Source organism: Sciurus carolinensis, chromosome 13 (genome assembly GCF_902686445.1).
Source record: "Sciurus carolinensis chromosome 13, mSciCar1.2, whole genome shotgun sequence".
NCBI lineage: Eukaryota > Metazoa > Chordata > Mammalia > Rodentia > Sciuridae > Sciurus > Sciurus carolinensis.
This window is the reverse complement of record NC_062225.1, coordinates 58,518,786-58,537,583: the sequence shown is the minus strand read 5'-3', so window position 1 is coordinate 58,537,583 and position 18,798 is coordinate 58,518,786. Positions and strand designations below refer to the sequence as shown.

Sequence of the window (18,798 nt, the reverse complement as noted above, 5' to 3'; positions counted from 1 at the left end):
CAGCCATGACCAGCTCTGCTCTCTGAGTTCCTGTGGGTCCAGCCCCTGTGGGAAACGTCTCCTACCAGTCAGGGCAGCGATGGTTACCTCCTGAACAGGACAAAAGTCAGGGGTGGCTTTAAGGACTCCTTCTACCCTGAAGGTCACCACCACATCCAAAAGTGCATGCAGGCCCTGCCACTGACCATCCCTGTTCTTCAGTCCAATTTGTCACTCTAGGTAGCATGCCGTGGTCTGCCCCAGTTTTTTTGTTTGTTTGTTTGCTGTGCAGGGGCTAGAACCCAGGGCCTCTTGCATGCCAGAAAAATGCTCTACCATTGAACTACACCCCAGCCCCGACCCCTAACATTGTGGGGCCTGGGACAAAAGGATGAGGATCACATATTCATGTCTAGGAAAAGCTATCCATCAAGCCGGGGGCAGAGGTCACGCCTATAGTCCCAGCAGCTTGGGAGGCTGAGGCAGGAGGATTGCCAGTTCAAGGCCAGCCTCAGCAAGTTAGCAAGGTCCTAAGCAACTAAGCAAGACCCTGTCTAAAAATAAAATATAAAAAGGGCTGGGGATGTAGTCAATGGTTAAATGTCCCTGGGTTCAATCCCTGGTACCAAAAAAAAAAAGTTTTCAATCAAGCTAAGTACTATTAAATAAAATAGTATCTAACCTCTTACCTTGACATACCTTCCTGAAAGATCAGGTGTTATTGAAAGCTTGGTCCTTGTCCCCAGTGCCAATCCAATAACAAGGACACGGTTTTGAGAACAGGGAAAAGAAGTCCTGTTGCTTTGCTAGCAAAGGAGAAACACAGGGGACTCCTGTCCCAGAGGCTGTGATTCTCCCCATCAGCAGGAACAGGGGGCTTTTAAAGAGTGACTCACGTGTTAAGTTGAGAGACCGTCGTTTCTGAGATCTTCTGGTACCATCCCCAAAGTTTGGATTACTTCCTTCCAAAGGTGGTGTGTGCTCAGGGACTGGTAACTCTGCCTAGGATGGGGAAGAACAGTAAGCCTGTTTCCCCTGCGATCAGGGAGGGAGAGAGATTGGGGAGGAACAAGGAGAGAGGAAGAGAAAGAAACATGTCCGTTTTAAAAATCAGCTGCAGTGGCAGAGCTGCAAGGGCTGCATTCAAAGCACGAAGTGGCCCCCTGTCACACTTGTCTCAGAGGAGCAGCTGGGATGTGGTGGCACGAGGGAGCTGGCCTTTAGCCCAGCCATCGTCTGTCTTCTCTGCCCAGCCGAGCTCCATCCCGCCTACACCAACTGCTCCAGTCCTGTGCACCCCAGCCTCACCTTCCGTCCATGCCCTCCACAGACAAATGTCCCTCTGGCTTGGGGATGACCACTTGAGTGGTACTGTCAGTGTTCGGGAAGAGGGACCTCAGAGCCGGTGGAGCCGGGTTGCACAGGGACATCTGGCGTCAAGTACCTGGAATGGCAGGTGCTTGTGGCAGACACACTCCACACACCAGGGGCAGGAACAGGGCCAGAGAAGGACGAGAGGCCCAGGGTTCAGGCAGAGCTGTGTGAGATCTGGTCTAAATGTTTCAATAAAGGTCCAGGAGTGTCCCCTCAGCCAGGAAGGAACCCTGCATGTCTCCACCAGCGCCCAGTAAGCCCTCAGTATGTCACCCCTGCAGCCACCGCTCCTCGACTCAGACCCAGAACCCAGCTCCGCGCTGAGCTTCCCTCCTGTCTCTGCTTCTGACTCAGGAATTTGATCAGAACTTAATACAAGGAGAAATTACAATGTAGCCCAGCAGGAGCCGAGCTGGTTACCTACAAATAAACCTGCTTTTGCTTTTTTGGGTGTCACCTGTCAGAAATTCAAGTGATGTTCTGACAGTCGTACTGATTAAGATGTCAGCTGAATAGATATTTAAGTATTTGAAAAATACAGAGAGTTTGTCAAAACCTCAGAAAGAGTCTAACAAATCCTTCCTGGGAGCCAAGGAAAATATTTTAAAATGGAGCAGAAGTCATCTTCAACCCAGGCACCAATTTTCTTCCAAAAGCAGAGCTGCCTGCATGGCTCCGGGCAGGCACTGTCCCTGCATGGTCTCAGGGCTGGGGGTTGGGGACAAGCCTCAGAGCAAGGAGCTACTGGCACCTTTGCCTTCTCATCTGTCCTCCATCTTTCTGCCTCTTCCCCTGACCCCAGTGCCCTCTCCTCAGATCATAGATGGTGGGACTTGAGGTCACCCCCATACATTGCTCCAGACTCCAAATGTGCGGCTTTCTGTCCTCAGCAGTTCCTCTGCCCCTAAACCCAACCTGGGGAGCTTTGGGCCTGCAGCAGCGATTTCTGAGTCAATTCATATCTGATGCCAATTAACTAACAACCCTTCTGCAGATAATGGCTTTAAAAACAACGAGAAGATAACAGGAGGCACATTAGCCCAGACGAGTCCCTCAGCAGTCTATACACGTTCTGATAGTTAATAAACCGGGGAAACTGGGCAGGGTGGTGATAGTAGAAGTGGCCAGAGAGGGCGGGTGCAGGGCTAACTGGCCAGGTGTCCAGCAGTTCTCCCCTCCCTCTAACCCCACCCCTGCATTTTTTTCCCCCAGTACTGGGGATTGAAGCCAGAGGTGCTTGACCACTGAGCTGCATCCCACACCTTTTCATTTTTTCACTTTGAGACATTATCTTGCTTAAGTTGCTGAGGACCTCACTAAATTACTGAGGCTGGCCTCCAACTTGTGATCCTTTGTCTCCGCCTCCAGAGCAGCTGGGATCACAGGCATGTGACACTGCCCTCATCCTCCCCCTGCTTTGGATCATGGACTTCTGGGGGTCAAGAGGGGAGTTCTACTCATAGGCTTGCTCTCTCCATTTGAAAACATATTGTGAAATATTTCAAATATCCATTTACTTAGGGAACTCCGATGCACCCACCACTAATTTCCAACAGCTCTGAAGCCTGCTCACCCCCACTCCATTACCCTTCTCCCCTATATCTTTCCCGGTTCCCCAGAGATAACCCTTCTCCTGAATGAGGTGTCTACTTTCCCATGTTTTTACTGGGTAATTTTGATCATGGTTCAAACCTTAAGCCATGTAAGTGGCTTCGGTCTGCTGTTTTGAATACACTCCTGGAACTCTGGAGGCTGCTTACAGGACACCTGCCACCTGTGTTTATTTCCCCCACTTCTGTTGGTCTGGAGTGTCCTTCCCTGGGATCTTCTACCTCCACCATTGCAGGGAGACTTTTTTTAAAATATATTTTTTAGTTGTAGGTGGACACAATACCTTTATTTTTATTTTTCTGTGGTGCTGAGGATTGAACCCAGAGCCTCACGCATGCTAGGTGAGCGCGCTACCACTGAGCCACAGCCCCAGCCCTGCAGGGGTACTTTGACAAAGCGATTGCCATATTTTTTTTGGCCTAAGGCACCTGTGTCTGTTGTGCGTGTGATGAAGACGCACTCGAACCAGAAACTTGAGGCTGGCCTGCCTTTAGGCCTGTCTGCCTCCATCCTAACACTTGTCCCACCTACTAAAATCCAAGCTTTCTGAAGATGGTCTTTTTCCCTGTTACATCCCGAATTCCAAGCCTGAAGTGGATCGTGCACTCCCAGGTGAGTATCCGTCGTGTGCTTTATTAAAGGAACATGTCAGTGAGAGGGCAGCTCAGAGGCTCATGGGAGCTTGTTAATGAGCCCATACTTACTCCTGCCGCCCCAAAACGGAAGGAAGGTGCAGGGCACCAGGAGCTGCCCCGCCAGACCGAGGAGTTTCCAGCTCCCGGCTCAGGTCTTGACTCGGCTCTCTCCAGTCGGGAGTCTGGGGGTCAATCATCATGAGCAGCGTGGATTCAGGCCCAGCGGCCTGAGGTTGAGGTTCTTTGGGGGAAGAGCTGTTCTGGGGGAATCCCAAGCTCTCCCTGAAGCAAGGAGCTGCCTTCAAGACTCCCCTCTCCTGCCAGTGTGGATCTCGACCACCTTGCCGGCCGCTGCTCTCTCCTGCCTTCTACGTGCTCAGCAGTCTCTGAAGGAGTCCCTCACCTGACATGTCTCCCAGCAGGGCCTCCAGGACAGCTTGTTCTCCTCTGAAAGCGACAATGGCCTGTACTTCACCTACAGTGGCCAGTCCAACACCCTGGAAGTCAGAGACCTCACCTACCAGGTAGGGCTCGGTGTGCTGGGTTGAAAGGTAGAGGAGTGACGGGAAGCCAAAGAGCTGCCCAAGTGGAAGGGAAGGGTCAGCCCGCCCTGCAGGCCCCTGTCTCCCAAGGACAGAGTCCGGATTACCCGATGCCTCACTCGTTGGGTGTGAGCACCCGGGAGACTTCTTTCATTCATCACCTACACACGGAACTGGAGGTGAGGGGCATGAAGAAGGCCGGAGACCATTGTGAAAAAACATGCATCCCGGGCACTCTCCCACCCAGCCGCACCCGGCCCTTTTTATTTTTTACTTTGAGATAGAGTCTCACTAAGTTGCCCAGGCTGACCTCAAACTTGTGATCCTTCTGCCTCAGCCTCCCGAGTAGCTGGGATTACACCATGCACCACCATGTCTAGTGCTCTCTCTGTCTCTCGTTACTTTACCACAGAGCTACATCCTCAGTCCTTTTTAGTTCAGTTTTTTGTTTTGTTTTGTTTTTTTAAATTTTGAGACAAGTTCTCACTAAATTGCTAAGGGTATTGCTAATTTGCTGAGGCTGGCCTCAAACTTGTGATCCTCCTGTCTCAGCCTCCTGAATTGCTGGGATTGTAAGCATAAGCCACCACGCCTGGCTGCAAGTCTTTTATAACTTTAGATTTTGGAATACATTTAGACTTTTGAAAAAGTTACAAAAATAATTCAGGGTTCCCATATTTCTTTTGTCCAGTTTCTCTAATGTTAACCTCTTGCATACCTCAGTGTAATGATCAGAACTAAGAAATTCAGCTGGATGCAGTGGCACATGCCTGTAATCCAAGTGACTTAAGAGGCTGAGGGAGAAGGATCACAAGTTCCAGGTGGGCCTTAGAAAATTAGAGAGGCCCTAAGCAACTTAGCAGGACCTTGTCTCAAAAAATAAAAAGGGCTGGGGATATAGTTCAGTGATAGAGCACCCCTGGGTTCAATCCCCACTACCAGAAAAAAATTTTAAAAATAAGAAATTCACAATGTGCAATGCTATTAAGTAAAGTACACATTTTATTCAGATTTCATCTATCTATCATCCTTATCTATCTATTTATCTATACATTTTTATAAAATGTATGGTCCCAAGAGCTAATAAAATAATAAAAATAACCAGAATGCAAAGAGGTTCTAAGGAATGTCTTGGTCAGAATCAAGGGCCCCGATTCCCCACTTCCCCATGGACCATAGTAGGGCTGGGATGGTGAATCTCAGAGACTAGAGTCTGACTTCTTGTGAGCATGAATTAAGACAAGCTAATGAGCCACACCATAACCTTTCTCTGCCTGACTCCTTACTAGCTGTGTCACCTTGAGAAGTTTACTTAACTGCTCTGAGACTCGTCTATAAAACAGAAATTATAATAGGACATATGCTATAGGTTTGCAATGAAGATTGAATAAAATCATGGATATAAAATGATTAATAAAATGTCCACACAGTATACATTTCATAAATTATTAGTAAATCATTAATATTAAAGAATTTTGCTTCATTTTTTTTTCTGTTCTGCTATTGCACATGCTTTCCGGTCTCATCTTTGGACTCGGAAGTAGCTGTTCAGGTTCTCAGTACGGTGGGTTCTGCCTCTATTTTTGACAGACCCTGGGTTGTGGGGGTGCCTCAGGCCTGTTGTATATCAGCAGGGGGGCTATGCCCTGTGAACAGGGGCCAAACGAGGGACAGGGGACCTGAACGGAGTCTGCCGAAACGCTCTGAGCCATTTGGCTTTCTGAGGAACCTTCTGATGCTTCCCACAGGTGGACCTGGCCTCCCAGGTTCCTTGGTTCGAGCAGTTGGCTCAGTTCAAAATACCTTGGATGTCTCGCCGCCGCCAAGACTCATGTGAGCTGGGCATCCGGAACCTGAGCTTTAGAGTGAGAAGCGGGCAGATGCTGGCCATCATCGGGAGCTCAGGTACCACGAAAAGCAAATGGTTGGGCAATGGATTCTCTCTCCTGGGTGCAGGATGGTCCTTCAGGCAGGTAGATGCTGCTTGTAAAACTCTTCGCTGGAAACTATTTACTAGCTCTTAAATGGTTGCTGCTACTACTACGAGTCACACGTGTGTCTCTGGCCTGCGTGGAGCTGCAGCCACAGTGATGGTCTGTAGTTAACACCTGCCTCGAGAGAGGATGATCAGGAGGCTTCAGAACATAGTGTTCTCTTCAGAGACGCCCCCAGTCACCTGGCATTCCCTCAGGTCATTCCCCCCACCGTCCGATTCAGGTCACGGTCAGACAGTGACTAGGCAGAGCCCTGCCGCAACTCTCCCCCTCCAAAGACACAGCCACCCTGCAACCTCCTGCAGAGAACTGGACTCTTGGATTGCTTCAGACAGAGACTTCCCAGGGCTGACTTCAAAATGTAGAGCAAAGAGCTGCAGGGGACTCAGGTAACCAAGCTGGTACCCTCCTCCCCACCAGGAAGCATTTTTAGAGGAAGATTTTCAAATTCTCTAGGATTCATACTTCTAGGGTGCTTTTGCTCATCCCCCTCCCCACCACACACACACTCAAAGTCCTTCATTTGATTAACGTGACCCTAAATCCAAAGGAGTGGAGTGATTCTCCTAAGGACATACATTCAATGCAGAACTAGAACTTGAACTTGGTCCCCTGATTCTCAGATCCAGGTGTTTCGTGTTTCTTCCAGGGATACCTTACACAGTATTAGAGCACTTTATACCTTTTAATTAATCATTTCCAGAGGAAGAGATTACTCAACGTTTTGAACATCTACTCCAAACTTTTATACTCCTCTGATAGAGAAGTTCTGTTTATTGTCTAACCAAAGATCAAATGAGTTACTATGTGTAAATGCACTTTGTAACTAAAACAATATGCACAATCATTAAGTCCCTCCCCACTGGCTCTATCCTTGCAATTCTGACCCAAACAAGAAAAAAGCATTATTTTGATTTATAACTTCTGATAGTTTTCTTAGCGTTTTCCTCCTTTTCTTCCTGAGTTGAGCATCTGGAGGGCACAGGCTCTTCTGTGGAGTGAATACATGGCACGTACGACTCTCCAGCTGAGTCTCCCTGATTTGTGATTGAGGACAGTGAAATTCAGAGAGGCTGAGCAGGAATCACATTGAGTAATATCCAGGTCTTTTGACTCCAGGTTCAACATTGTTTGATTTCAGGTTTACTTGGCTGAAATTATTAAAACGATTTCTTAGAAAGTTTTATCCACCGTACTACCTGTAACTTTTAAAACACACACACACACACACACACACACACACACATGCTGGCCATAAAGTTTTAAAAAATATATCAGTTGCAGGCATTTAGCTTCTATAGAATCAGCAATGTCAAAAGTCTTCCAATTAATAAATTTGTTGATGGGGAGACGCCAGCCATATTACAAGGGTCTTGAGGATCCGTAAGTATTTTCCCCTGGTTCAGAGAGGGTCTCCCCAAATGCACCAGGCACCCTCCATTGAAATAACTGCCTACACCTCTCACAAAGTTCTGCATAGGAAATGTGGTCCTCCTACTCTCTTACTGAGAATCCATGGTCCCTGTGATCACTGGCAAAGTCTCCCAGAGCTGACAGCTGGTGTCCCAGGCTGAGCAGGGAGCAGGGCTGAGGCCCCTCTCTTTGGTTCCCAGGTTCTCGGGGATCCTCAATGAGGCGCATGCAGGAGGCAGCGTGCAGGTCTCCTTCTCTCAGAGCCCCTGGACAGTAAGCAGGAAGATGACATGGGGACACCTCCTGGTTTTTGAATTTTTCATTGGATGCCATGGGACTGCCTGCAGGCAACATATGGCATGTGACCAGGAAGACTTGTCACATGTTGTCTATTGCCACTTTCCTGGTTTGAAAACAACTTGGAAAACTTCCTCTCCAAAAAAGAATGTACATAAGGAAACCAAAACCCCACCCGAGGAGACTGGGCAGAGCTTGCTCCCAGCTCCATGGTAGGAAGGTGTTCTCAGAGTCTGGGGCCAGTTAGCTTAAATAGCTGTGGAAGAAAGAGCCACATCAAGTGCTGTTGGAAATTAGATCCAATCTGATGTTCACCTCCCAAATCAATAGCAGTTTTTTTTTTTTTTTAATTCACCATCAGATGTGGATGATGTTCACTTGAGCTCAGGGGTCTTTTTTCTTTTTCTTTCTTTTTCTTTTTCAGAGTAAAATATACCACTGAATGAAACAAGAAAGAAGGGTATAGATACACAATGCTTTAAAATCATTTCCATCTCTATTACTTTTCCACTATCTTTCTTCCTTATGTTTCAAAAGAAGTTTCTGGTTTTGCATTTTTAAAAGACACCTTATGGGTTGCAAATTAGTACAGCCACTCTGGAAAGCAGTATGGAGATTCCTCAGAAAGCTTGGAATGGAAACACCATTTGACCCAGCTATCCCACTCCTTGGCCTATACCCAAAGGACTTAAAATCAGCATATTACAGAGATACAGCCACATCAATGTTCATTGCTGCTCAATTCACCATAGCCAGATTGTGGAACCAACCTAGATGCCCTTCAGTTGATGAATGGATAAAGAAACTGTGGCATATATATACAATGGAATATTACTCCGCAATGAAGAATGATAAAATTATGGCATTTGCAGGCAAATGGATGAAATTGGAGAATATCATGCTAAGTGAGATAAGCCAATCTCAAAAAACTAAAGGACGAATGATCTCGCTGATAAGCGGATGAGGACATACAATGGGGGGTGGGAAGGGTTAGCATTAGGTTTAGGGTTAGGTTTAGGGTTAGGGATAAGGAGTGTGGTAAGAATGAAGGAAAGAAGGACTGTATAGAGGGAAAAGAGGGGTGGGAGGGGTGGGGGGAAGGGAAAAAAAAGTGAATCAAACATCATTGCCCTATGTAAACGTATGATTACACAAATGGTATGCCTTGACTCCATGTACAAATAGAGAAACAACATGTATCCCATTTGTATACAATAATAATAATTAAAAAATTAAAAAAATAAAAAAAATAAAAGACACCTTATGAATATTCCAAGTTAGCTCTACCCACAAAGCCAGCTTCTGAGCTAAATGACAATGAATGATGAAATATTGCTGGCATGTTTGTCAGCCAGGAATGGTTCCGCTTCACAGTGCAATTAACCCCAGCCTTGCTTGGGGAGAAAGAGCATTGACTGGCAGTGGAAAGTGGCAAAGATTACAGAAATGAGCAGGCCTGTGGCAGTCAGGACTCCAGCCTTCTTCTGTCATGCAGTCCCAGGCTGACCTGGCCTGAACCCCTAGAGTAAATGTGTTCGGTCCTCTAGATACACAAGTTGGCTGCAGAAAACAGATCCAACCCAGGTCTAGGAGCAGTGCCACCTTCCTGGGGTTTGGTCACTTCTGTGAGGACAGAGCAGCCCACTGGCCCCTGCAGAAGCTCTGTCCTCAGGAATGTCTGGTTTCTTTGCAGGCTGTGGGAGAACCTCATTGCTGGATGTGATTACCAGCCGCGACCATGGTGGCAAGATAAAGTCAGGCAGAATCTGGATCAACGGGCAGCCCAGCACCCCTCAGGTCGTGAGGAAGTGTGTGGCCCACGTGCGTCAGCACGACCAGCTGCTGCCCAATCTCACTGTTCGAGAGACTCTGACCTTCGTTGCCCAGATGCGCCTGCCCAGAAGCTTCTCCCAAGCTCAGCGTGACAAAAGGGTAACTAGGTGACCCCAGTGGTGACCCCTGGCATCAGAAGAACCACCCATCCTTACCCTTCCCTGCCCTCCCTGCCCTGCCTCGGGACCAGCCCAGGTGGAGTTTGCGCAATCCAGCAGGGAAGAGGCCATGTGGTCACTACCCACCCCCGTCATTCAGTCCTCCTTTGAGACCCCCGGAAGCCATCTCAGCCCCAGTGGGTCCCTTCAAACTCGTCCAGTGTGTGATTCGTGTATATGTTTTCTGGTCCTCTGCATGGGCGTCAGCCCAACTGTCAGTCCCCACGTTCCCGACACGTGGCCATGCCCCGCCTTTCAGGAGAGGGGACAGGATCCGGGCAGGAACACAGCAGCAGGGAAATGAAGAGCTGGAAATGAAGGACTCTCACTTAACACCTGGGGGAGGAGCAGGCACCTCTACACTTTGGGTCCAAGTACGCGCAGCCCTTAGGAGCCCCTCCTGGCTGCGCTCGCCCGCAGGTGGAGGACGTGATCGCTGAGCTGCGGCTGCGGCAGTGCGCCAACACCCGCGTGGGCAACGCGTACGTGCGCGGGGTGTCTGGGGGCGAGCGGAGGCGAGTCAGCATCGGGGTTCAGCTTCTGTGGAACCCAGGTGAGGCCTGGGCGCCGGGGGGGCCGCAGTCGGCCGCTCTGCCTGGCTCGGCCCAGCCAAGTCACCAGGCTCCTTGCTCTGTCCTTGGGAAGGAATCCTCATCCTGGACGAACCCACCTCCGGGCTCGACAGCTTCACCGCCCACAACCTGGTGAAAACCTTGTCCCGTCTGGCCAAAGGCAACAGGCTGGTGCTCATCTCCCTCCACCAGCCTCGGTCGGACATCTTCAAGCTGTTTGACCTGGTCCTCCTGATGACGTCCGGCACCACCATCTACCTCGGAGCCGCCCAGCACATGGTCCAGTATTTCACGGCAATCGGCTACCCCTGTCCCCGCTACAGCAACCCTGCCGACTTCTATGGTGAGGCAGCAAGGCCAGTGACCAGTGACCTGGTGCACAGGACCTTCCCCACCCAAACACTTCATCTCTTGCTGAAAAGATGCAAGAAAGAAAATTCTCAAGCATCAGGAAAGGAGGAAGAAGTGGGTGGTGGGCAGAACCAGGAGGAAAATTATTGGTCAGTTTGCCAAGGATCAAATGCTAGAAAGAGGACCTGAAAAAAGGTATCCTCTGACAAATAGTCACCCTTCTGCCCACGGCAGGTTAGGAACGTACAGGAGCTCTGCTGACCGAGGGGCTAGAATCCAAAAGGGTTTGGATGATTTCTACCCTTGTGGTCTTTATTCAGACTGTTAGGGAAACAGGCTATTTAAGATCCACAAGCCACCAGGGTATCTTAAGACTGTGCCCTGGTCTTAAGACTCTCTGGTGGGCTGGGGAGATAGCTCAGTTGGTAGAGTGCTTGCCTTGCAAGCACAAGGCCCTGGGTTCGATCCCCAGCACCGCAAAAAAAAAAAAAAAAAAGACTCTCTCTGGTGTCCCTGCAGAGGCAGGGAGCCTGCAGGTGCAGTGGGGAGGAGGGTCCAGGGTGAGCTAGCTCAGGGCTTCATTATCGGCCTTGGCCAGTGAACCTTTAGATATGAAAATGGCTCTGTCAGCCCCTGATTGCTGTTCTCCAGGGTCCTGAGCACTCTGAACAGTGCACACTTGTCACTGTGTGATGAGTTTATGTACTCCTGGAGACCTGTGGCCTTTTCAGTCACCTGCCCTGAAAGCACCCCTCAAGAGCACTGAGGAGTGGTGTGGCTGCTGGACAGGTGGCACAGGTATGCCAGGGTCAGGGGGTGCAGCAGCTATGGCTGTCCCCCAGGTCACCTCAGGTTCTTCCCAGGATGGCAAAGTGTAGCAAGAAGTTCACCAACAATGGACCACCAATGGTCAAGTTCTGACCACTGGACCATTTCCTCAAAGGTATACACAAAAGGGCCCTCAGTGACAAGCTCCAGAGGTCTCCTGTTTGACCTTCACATCCCTGCCAGGCCAAGGTCATCACCATCTGTGGAAGACTGGAGCAGAAAGAGCTGGGCACTGTGTCTGCTGAGGCCCCGACACGCCCAGCCCCAGGCCTGACTTCAGTTCTGCTGCTCACATTCTCCTCCCAGCATCCGGGCCACCTTCTCTCCCTCCCCCAGGAGGACAGCCACTCTTCCTGGTCTCCACTCCTTGCCCTCCGCATTTTTGGCCTTGGTGACCTCCCTTCCAGTACTCAGGTGCCGTTCTGACTTCCTGCCAGCATATTATTCTCTGGTCAGTCACCCTCAGATAAGGGGACAAAGGGCACCTGCCAACCTGGTCACCGGGGGGCAATTTGATGTAACCCTGGACAAGGGCTACCAGAAGTCAAATGCCCATAGCAGACTGGAAAACTCTTTTGTATCATGATTTGGGAGAAGTAGGAGTGGGGCCCTCACCAATATGGAGTATGGGAGCCACATAGGGTCTGAGGGTGCCCAGTACATCTGGTGTTTTGAGCAATAGCCCTGTACTGAGGGAATGTATCATGGTTTATAAGGCCCCTCTTAGGTGTGATCCTGCCTCAAGATGTGTAATATAAACAGAAGAAGGAAAGAGAAAGCAGTGAAGGAGACTGCAGCCACACCAAGGCTCTGAGGACAGAGTGGTAGGGGGAGTGAGGGTGTGCTTGGGCCTGGAACCAGCGGGGTGTCGAAGGCCCCGGCTCTGACTGTGAGATTTTCTTTCCTGGCAGTACAGGGCCATTGGAGGTTAAGGCAGAGCACTGTGAGAAGAGCTAGCTGTGACACGGGGCTGGTTCAGGGCAGCACCCCCTGGGGTCTGGAGGTGGCTTTCCTCTTGGCCTCTCTCTAGCTGGGTGGGCTGACTCCTTTCCCTGGGGTCAAAGCAGATGCCTGAGAGCATTGCCTTCTGTACAGTTGGCTGGTCCCTTGCACCCTCCAAGCAAACATGCCTTGGGCAAGCTGCTTGGGAGCCAAATGATTGATTAGCAGGGAAAGACTGACCTTCCCAGAGCCGAGTACCTGCTGCCCCGTGACCCCGCCTTCTGGCAGGCATGCCTGTAAGGCTGAGCCCCATCCCCGGCTTCCTGGACAGCTGGATTTGGAGCCAGGGCATAACCATAGTGCAGATTTTGTCCCCAAAGGCTCCTGCTCTGTCCTGGGATGTTCCCATAATGAGCTTGGGTGGGGGGACTGGGGCCAGGGCTTCTGTTGTTGACCACTTCCTGGTCCACATGCTTCCCCCCGAGACCTTTGCCAATGTGGTCAGGCCTTGGAGGATGAGAGACCAGCCCTGGAGATCTCTGACTCTCTGCTCTGACCATCACTTGGTGGTTCCCACTCAGAGGGCAGGGAGCTTGTCTTGGAGCCTCCGCCCATGGCCCTGCATCCTCTGCTTACAGTGGACTTAACCAGCATTGACAGGCACAGTCGGGAGCAGGAAATGGCCACCAGGGAGAAGACTCAGTCACTTGCAGCCTTGTTTCTAGAAAAAGTACGTGGCTTCGATGACTTTCTGTGGAAAGCAGAGATGAGGGAGCTTGACGTGGGCACCTGTGCAGCCAGGTACGGTGGGCCAGCATCTTGGGGTGGTAGGTTCTCTGTGGCAGGTGCCAATTCCTGACCCAGCCATATACTGTCTCCCAACAGCCAGACCCTCCTGCAGGACCCTGGCCACCTCTCAGTTCCCACAGAGCAGCCTGGGGCGGTGCAGCAGTTTATCACCCTGATCCGGTAATTGTCTTTCATTTGTCTCCAGCCCCCCAAAGTCTCTGAGTATCAAATTAAGCCTTTTCTATCTAAAGTGAATTTGGGACTGGGGGTGTAGCTCAGTGATAAGCACTTGCCTAGCATGTGCAAAGTCCTGGATTTGATACCAGGTCCTGCCAAAGAAAGGGAATTTGAAGGAGAAAACAAGAGGTAGAACTGTCTGAAAAACAGCATCCTCAGGACCAGCACTAGCGCTCATGATACGAGAGACATCCTGTTAAACTCCTTAAACAAAAATCAAAATCAAAAAATTAAAATATGTTAAACAAAATTGAAATACCCTTACTGACCTGGTGATCATGGACATAGCAGAGGGTCATTTGGGAAAAATTCAGAAATCCTAGGGCATCTACACTGGAAACAGAAGAGTCCCTGTCACATCGGCCTTCAAAGAAAGCCAGGCTCACATGCTCCGCATATGGTTTTCTAGCCATTTCCATGAATAGAAACATGTTAATACACAAGTCGGATCTGCATATTGTTCAGTAGCCAGCTTATCTTGCCTGACCCTTGCCTGGGTGGCTTCTTCGCCACATTTAGTGTAGTCAGTCTTCATTTACTTCTCCAGTTCCTATTGATGGTCAGAGATTTCAAGCTTTTGCTATTACAATTAATGCTATGGCGGATTTACCATCTTTTTGGACCTAATTGATTTTCCCCTCAGCACAATTTTTGAAAGTAAAATTGTCAGGCTGATATACCGATAATAAAAGTTGTGATCATTGGGCTGGGGATATAGCTCAGTTGGTAGAGTGCTTGCCTTGTGTGCATAAGGCCCTGGGTTCAATCCCCACCATCACACACAAAAAAGAAAGAAAGTTTATAGGCCAGACTCCTCCCAATTTAACCAGACTATTTCAAAATAAGTCCCCCCCTGGGTTTAACCCCCAGTACCCCCCCATCCAAAAAAATGACTCAAAATCAGCAGCTTCAGGACTTGTACCTGGTGGAGGCTTTCTGATCAAAAAAGTCATGATCATTTATTTAGTATGTACCATGGGACAGATACTCTCATCATGTTTCTGATTTAATGCTCATAGTAACTCTGTAAGGTGGGTGTCACTATCCCATTTTACAGATGAGAAAAATGAGGCTTCCAGAAATAACATGACATTCCCGAGGTCAGCCCTCAAGTATGTATTTCCCGTGCTACCTCTTTCTTTTGTTTTCTTAAGTCGTCAGATTTCCAATGACTTCCGAGACCTGCCAACTCTCTTCATTCACGGGGTGGAGGCCTGTCTGATGTCCCTAATTATGGGCTTCCTCTACTATGGCCACGGGGCCATCAAGCTCTCCTTTATGGACATGGCAGCCCTCTTATTCATGATTGGAGCACTCATCCCTTTCAACGTGATTCTGGATGTCATCTCTAAATGTGAGTGTCACCTGCGCTCCTGAACAGACCAGGCAGCGGGCAGATTTGGTGTCAGTCACCCTCTGAGCTGGTCCAAGGCTGACCTCTGTGCTCCTCAGAGCTTCTGGGGACAATGGCTTTGCAGAATAATTGCATCATAATTGTGAAATAAAAGAGAATTGTTTTTAAAGTATGCAAATTAAATATCAGCATGCAAATGAAAGCAAATTACCAGTGTCTTAGCCATGGTGACCCCAACAGGGTTTATACTTGCGAGTACCTTGCAAGCCACAGGACCACAACACCTAAACAGCCTCCCCAAACACCTGAATCAGGGTGGCTTTACTGGGTCTGTTTTTAAAAAACATAAAAAAGGTAGGTGTTACCACTACTTTTAATGATCTTAACAGAGATGCAAAATCTCTGTTAAGCACACCGTAGATTGCTTTCACTATTCCAATTTCCACCCCCACCTTTAGGTCACTCGGAGAGGGCGATGCTTTACCACGAACTGGAAGATGGACTGTACACAGCTGGTCCATATTTCTTTGCCAAGGTGACCACAGTGGGAGGGAAGCAGCCTGCATTGTGCCAACATTGCTGGGGGTGTTTTGCTAAGCCCGGGGGGATGCGTTGTCTGTGATGGCAGATGCCACATTCTCCAGGGGAATTTCAGAGACCTGAGACACATATATATTATATATGTATATGCATATATGTATGTGTGTGTGCATATCTATATATATATTTATTATTATTATTATTTTTGGTGGTTCTGGAGATTGAACTCAGGGCACTCTCAAACTTGTGATCTCCTTCCTCAGCTTCCTGAGTTGCTGGATTACAGGCGTGAATCACCAAGCCCCATGATAGTTTTTAAACATTCACTAGAAGGTCAGGATCAGGAATAATACTTTTCTGGTCAGCAGGACCCAAAGGGAAGAAGTGGGAAACACCTAGCACACTTTACCTTTCTAGAACCCCAGATTAAGTCAGGCAGGTGTTTCCAGGAAGAGGAGGCTCAGGGAGGTTATGTGACTACCAAGGTCACACAGAGGCTAGATCTGGGAAGGAAGGGTGGGGACTTGAAACCAGGTCTTAGGAGAAAGAGGCATTATCTCCATGTCCTTGCAAGGGCTGTCCTTTGCAGATCCTCGGGGAGCTGCCAGAGCACTGTGCCTACATCATCATCTATGTGATGCCCATCTACTGGCTGGCCAACCTGCGGCCGGGCCTGGAGTCCTTCCTGCTGTACTTCCTGCTGGTGTGGCTGGTGGTCTTCTGCTGCAGGGCCATGGCCCTGGCTGCCGCCGCCATGCTGCCCACTTTCCACACGTCCTCCTTCTTCTGCAACGCTCTCTACAACTCCTTCTACCTCACCGGGGGCTTCATGATAAACCTGGACAACCTGTGGATAGGTGAGACCTGCTTCCGTGGCTGCTCCAGCCCCTGAAGGCCCCACGGGCCTGCTTCCACCTGGAGGTTGAAAATCATCACTGAGGTCCACTCGAGCCTGGCCCTCCTGGAAGCAGATACCTTTGCCCATTGCCTGCAGGCCCCGAGAATGGTTAGAGGACTCGGTGACACTGTCTCATAGCCCTTGGCAGACACGGGAAGTCGCCCGGCCCCTCCCTCTCCACATTCGCAGCCAGCCAGGTCAAAGCCACCTCCTACATCTTTCTGAAATGTCCCTTGGCTCTGTCCCCAGCCCTAGCCCCCATCATTGGGCCCTGGGTCACTGCAACAGTCAGACCCCTGTGACCCATGGTCCTTCTCAGTGCTCACCCACGTGGAGAGCTTTCTAGGGGGTACATTCATGCCCTGCCTCCTCCCAGCCTCCCAGGCTGCTTGGCAGCACACCCTCCCTCCCACCTCAGAACCTGTCCTGCCTCTGAAGGGGGCCACTGTCCACCTCCCCGGGGTCTCCTGAAGTCCAGCGGGGCTCGGTGCTTCCTCCTGCCCACGCCATGATTCTCCACAGGGTCCAAGCTACGCAGCCATCTCTGGCATGGGGATGCTGAGTGCATGGTCCTAACTACGTACAGGACACGGAGTTAAATGATTCTCTAGAGTTGTTATGACTCCAACATGTGGGTGACCCATCAGCCTTTCGGGACCCTCAGTCCCAATCTGGGTTCCCCACTGCCCCCTGTCCCTTTGCCTCTCTCACCTCCTTGCTCCTCAGAGGGCTTACTTCCCCGGGGCCAGAGCCTGCACAGACCTGCCTTAGGCAGAACCGTGGTACAGACAGCAGATGGCTTGTGCAGGTGGCTGAGACCTTGTGAATGACCTGGCTCTTGCTATCTTCAGCGCCTGCTTGGATCGCCAAGGTGTCCTTCCTCCGGTGGTGTTTCGCAGGGCTGATGCAGATCCAGTTTAATGGAGTCCTATTTACCACGCAGATCGGCAACCTCACTTTCTCTGTCCCAGGAGAGATGGTAAGTGGCAAAGGCCTTGGATGAATGGACAATCAACTGGACACCTTCCTAATGAGCTCACTGAATGTTTGTCCCTCCAGCTCGTCAATGCCATGGACCTGAATTCACACCCGCTCTACGCCATCTACCTCATCCTCATTAGCATCAGCGGAGGCTTCCTGCTCCTCTACTATATTTCCTTAAGGTTCATCAAACAGAAGTCAAGCCAAGACTGGTGATTCATGACCGGGCACGGTGGCACACACCTGTAATCCCAGTGACAAGAGAGGCTGCGGCAGGAGGATCAAAAGTTTGAGACCAGGCCTCAGCAATTCAGCAAGATGCTCAACAACTTGGTGAGACCCTGTCTCAAAATAAAAAACAAAAAGAAAAGGAACTGAGATGCAGCTCAGTGGTAAAGTGCCCCTGAATTCGATTCCCAGTACCAATCCCCTTCCTGCAAAAATTGGTAGTTCATACCTAGACCCCTGCCTGCTGATGGGGACTCTTTGACAGCACTCCCTCTCTTCCTCCAAAGGAGCCCCTTCCCGGTGACAATGAGGCTAATAATGATAAAGATGCTCAGCTACATCCAGCCCCGGACTGCAGTGGCACAGGTCAGCCACAGGATGGCAGTAGAATAAAGACAGTTGAAAGGAATTTCTGATCACTGGCCAGAGTTTGTGATAGTTGGGAGTGAGAAAACCAGTACTTGGTGGCGCCTACAATGTTGCTAATTTATTTCCTTTGGATATGTCTTCACATAGGCAACTCAGCATGGGTGGGGATAAAATTAGGTAAAAATTAAGTAGCTGGACTCTGCAGGAATTACTAGAACCCAAAGTGTACAATAACATCATATTTTGCAAAATCTCTAGCCTCAATTTCCAGTGTCCCCATAACTCTATGTTCGGTCACTCTCAATATGGAAAGTGACCTAAAACATATCATATAAATGCCACTTCTTCTTTCTGTGTGGAGTCATGGACTCCAAGAGCCAAAATGAAAATTAAAGATTTATTGAGCATCTACTCTGTAGCAGGTATGGTACAAAACACTTTATGTTGATGCCATTATTCATTTTCAGAACAACCCATTTTATAGGTGAGGACACTGAGAGACAAACTCAGTTTGCCAGGGTTATATAATTTCTATGCAGCACAGGCATGTGGGGGGTCAGAAAAGCCTCAGAGGTTTTTAGGAGTTAGCAGAAGGTGAGGCCTTGAACCACTGTAAGGCTTGGTAGCCCAGGAAGGCTCCAGAAGAGCCAGAAGAGATTGTGTCAGTTCAGCTGTGCCTCAGAGTCACATCTCATTGGCCCTGGCTTTATCTCAGGAGCAACCTTGAACCTCTCACAGTGATCAGGCCCAGATCATAGGTTTCATGCCTGAGTGCTGAAGACTGTCTGGTTCAAAACAGGCACACAAGAGGGATTGTTCCCAGTGGAAAAACGATTGTTTGTAACCAAAAGAAGCAGTAAAGTGAGTGTTTGG

The 18,798-nt window shown here is 49.5% G+C and overlaps 1 protein-coding gene across 1 annotated transcript in view; it reads left to right on the top strand.

Moving 5' to 3' along the window:
• Window positions 1–18,798, top strand: part of Abcg8 (ATP binding cassette subfamily G member 8) — a 19,760-nt gene extending 962 nt beyond the window's left edge. The window contains exons 2-13 of the mRNA XM_047523453.1: window positions 4,022–4,123; window positions 5,890–6,046; window positions 9,539–9,777; window positions 10,257–10,389; window positions 10,482–10,751; window positions 13,168–13,330; window positions 13,415–13,498; window positions 14,710–14,909; window positions 15,368–15,444; window positions 16,039–16,306; window positions 17,199–17,326; window positions 17,407–18,798. Coding sequence (XP_047379409.1) covers window positions 4,022–4,123; window positions 5,890–6,046; window positions 9,539–9,777; window positions 10,257–10,389; window positions 10,482–10,751; window positions 13,168–13,330; window positions 13,415–13,498; window positions 14,710–14,909; window positions 15,368–15,444; window positions 16,039–16,306; window positions 17,199–17,326; window positions 17,407–17,544 — 1,959 coding nt within the window. The 3' untranslated portion in view covers window positions 17,545–18,798. The remainder of the gene's footprint in view (window positions 1–4,021; window positions 4,124–5,889; window positions 6,047–9,538; window positions 9,778–10,256; window positions 10,390–10,481; window positions 10,752–13,167; window positions 13,331–13,414; window positions 13,499–14,709; window positions 14,910–15,367; window positions 15,445–16,038; window positions 16,307–17,198; window positions 17,327–17,406) is intronic.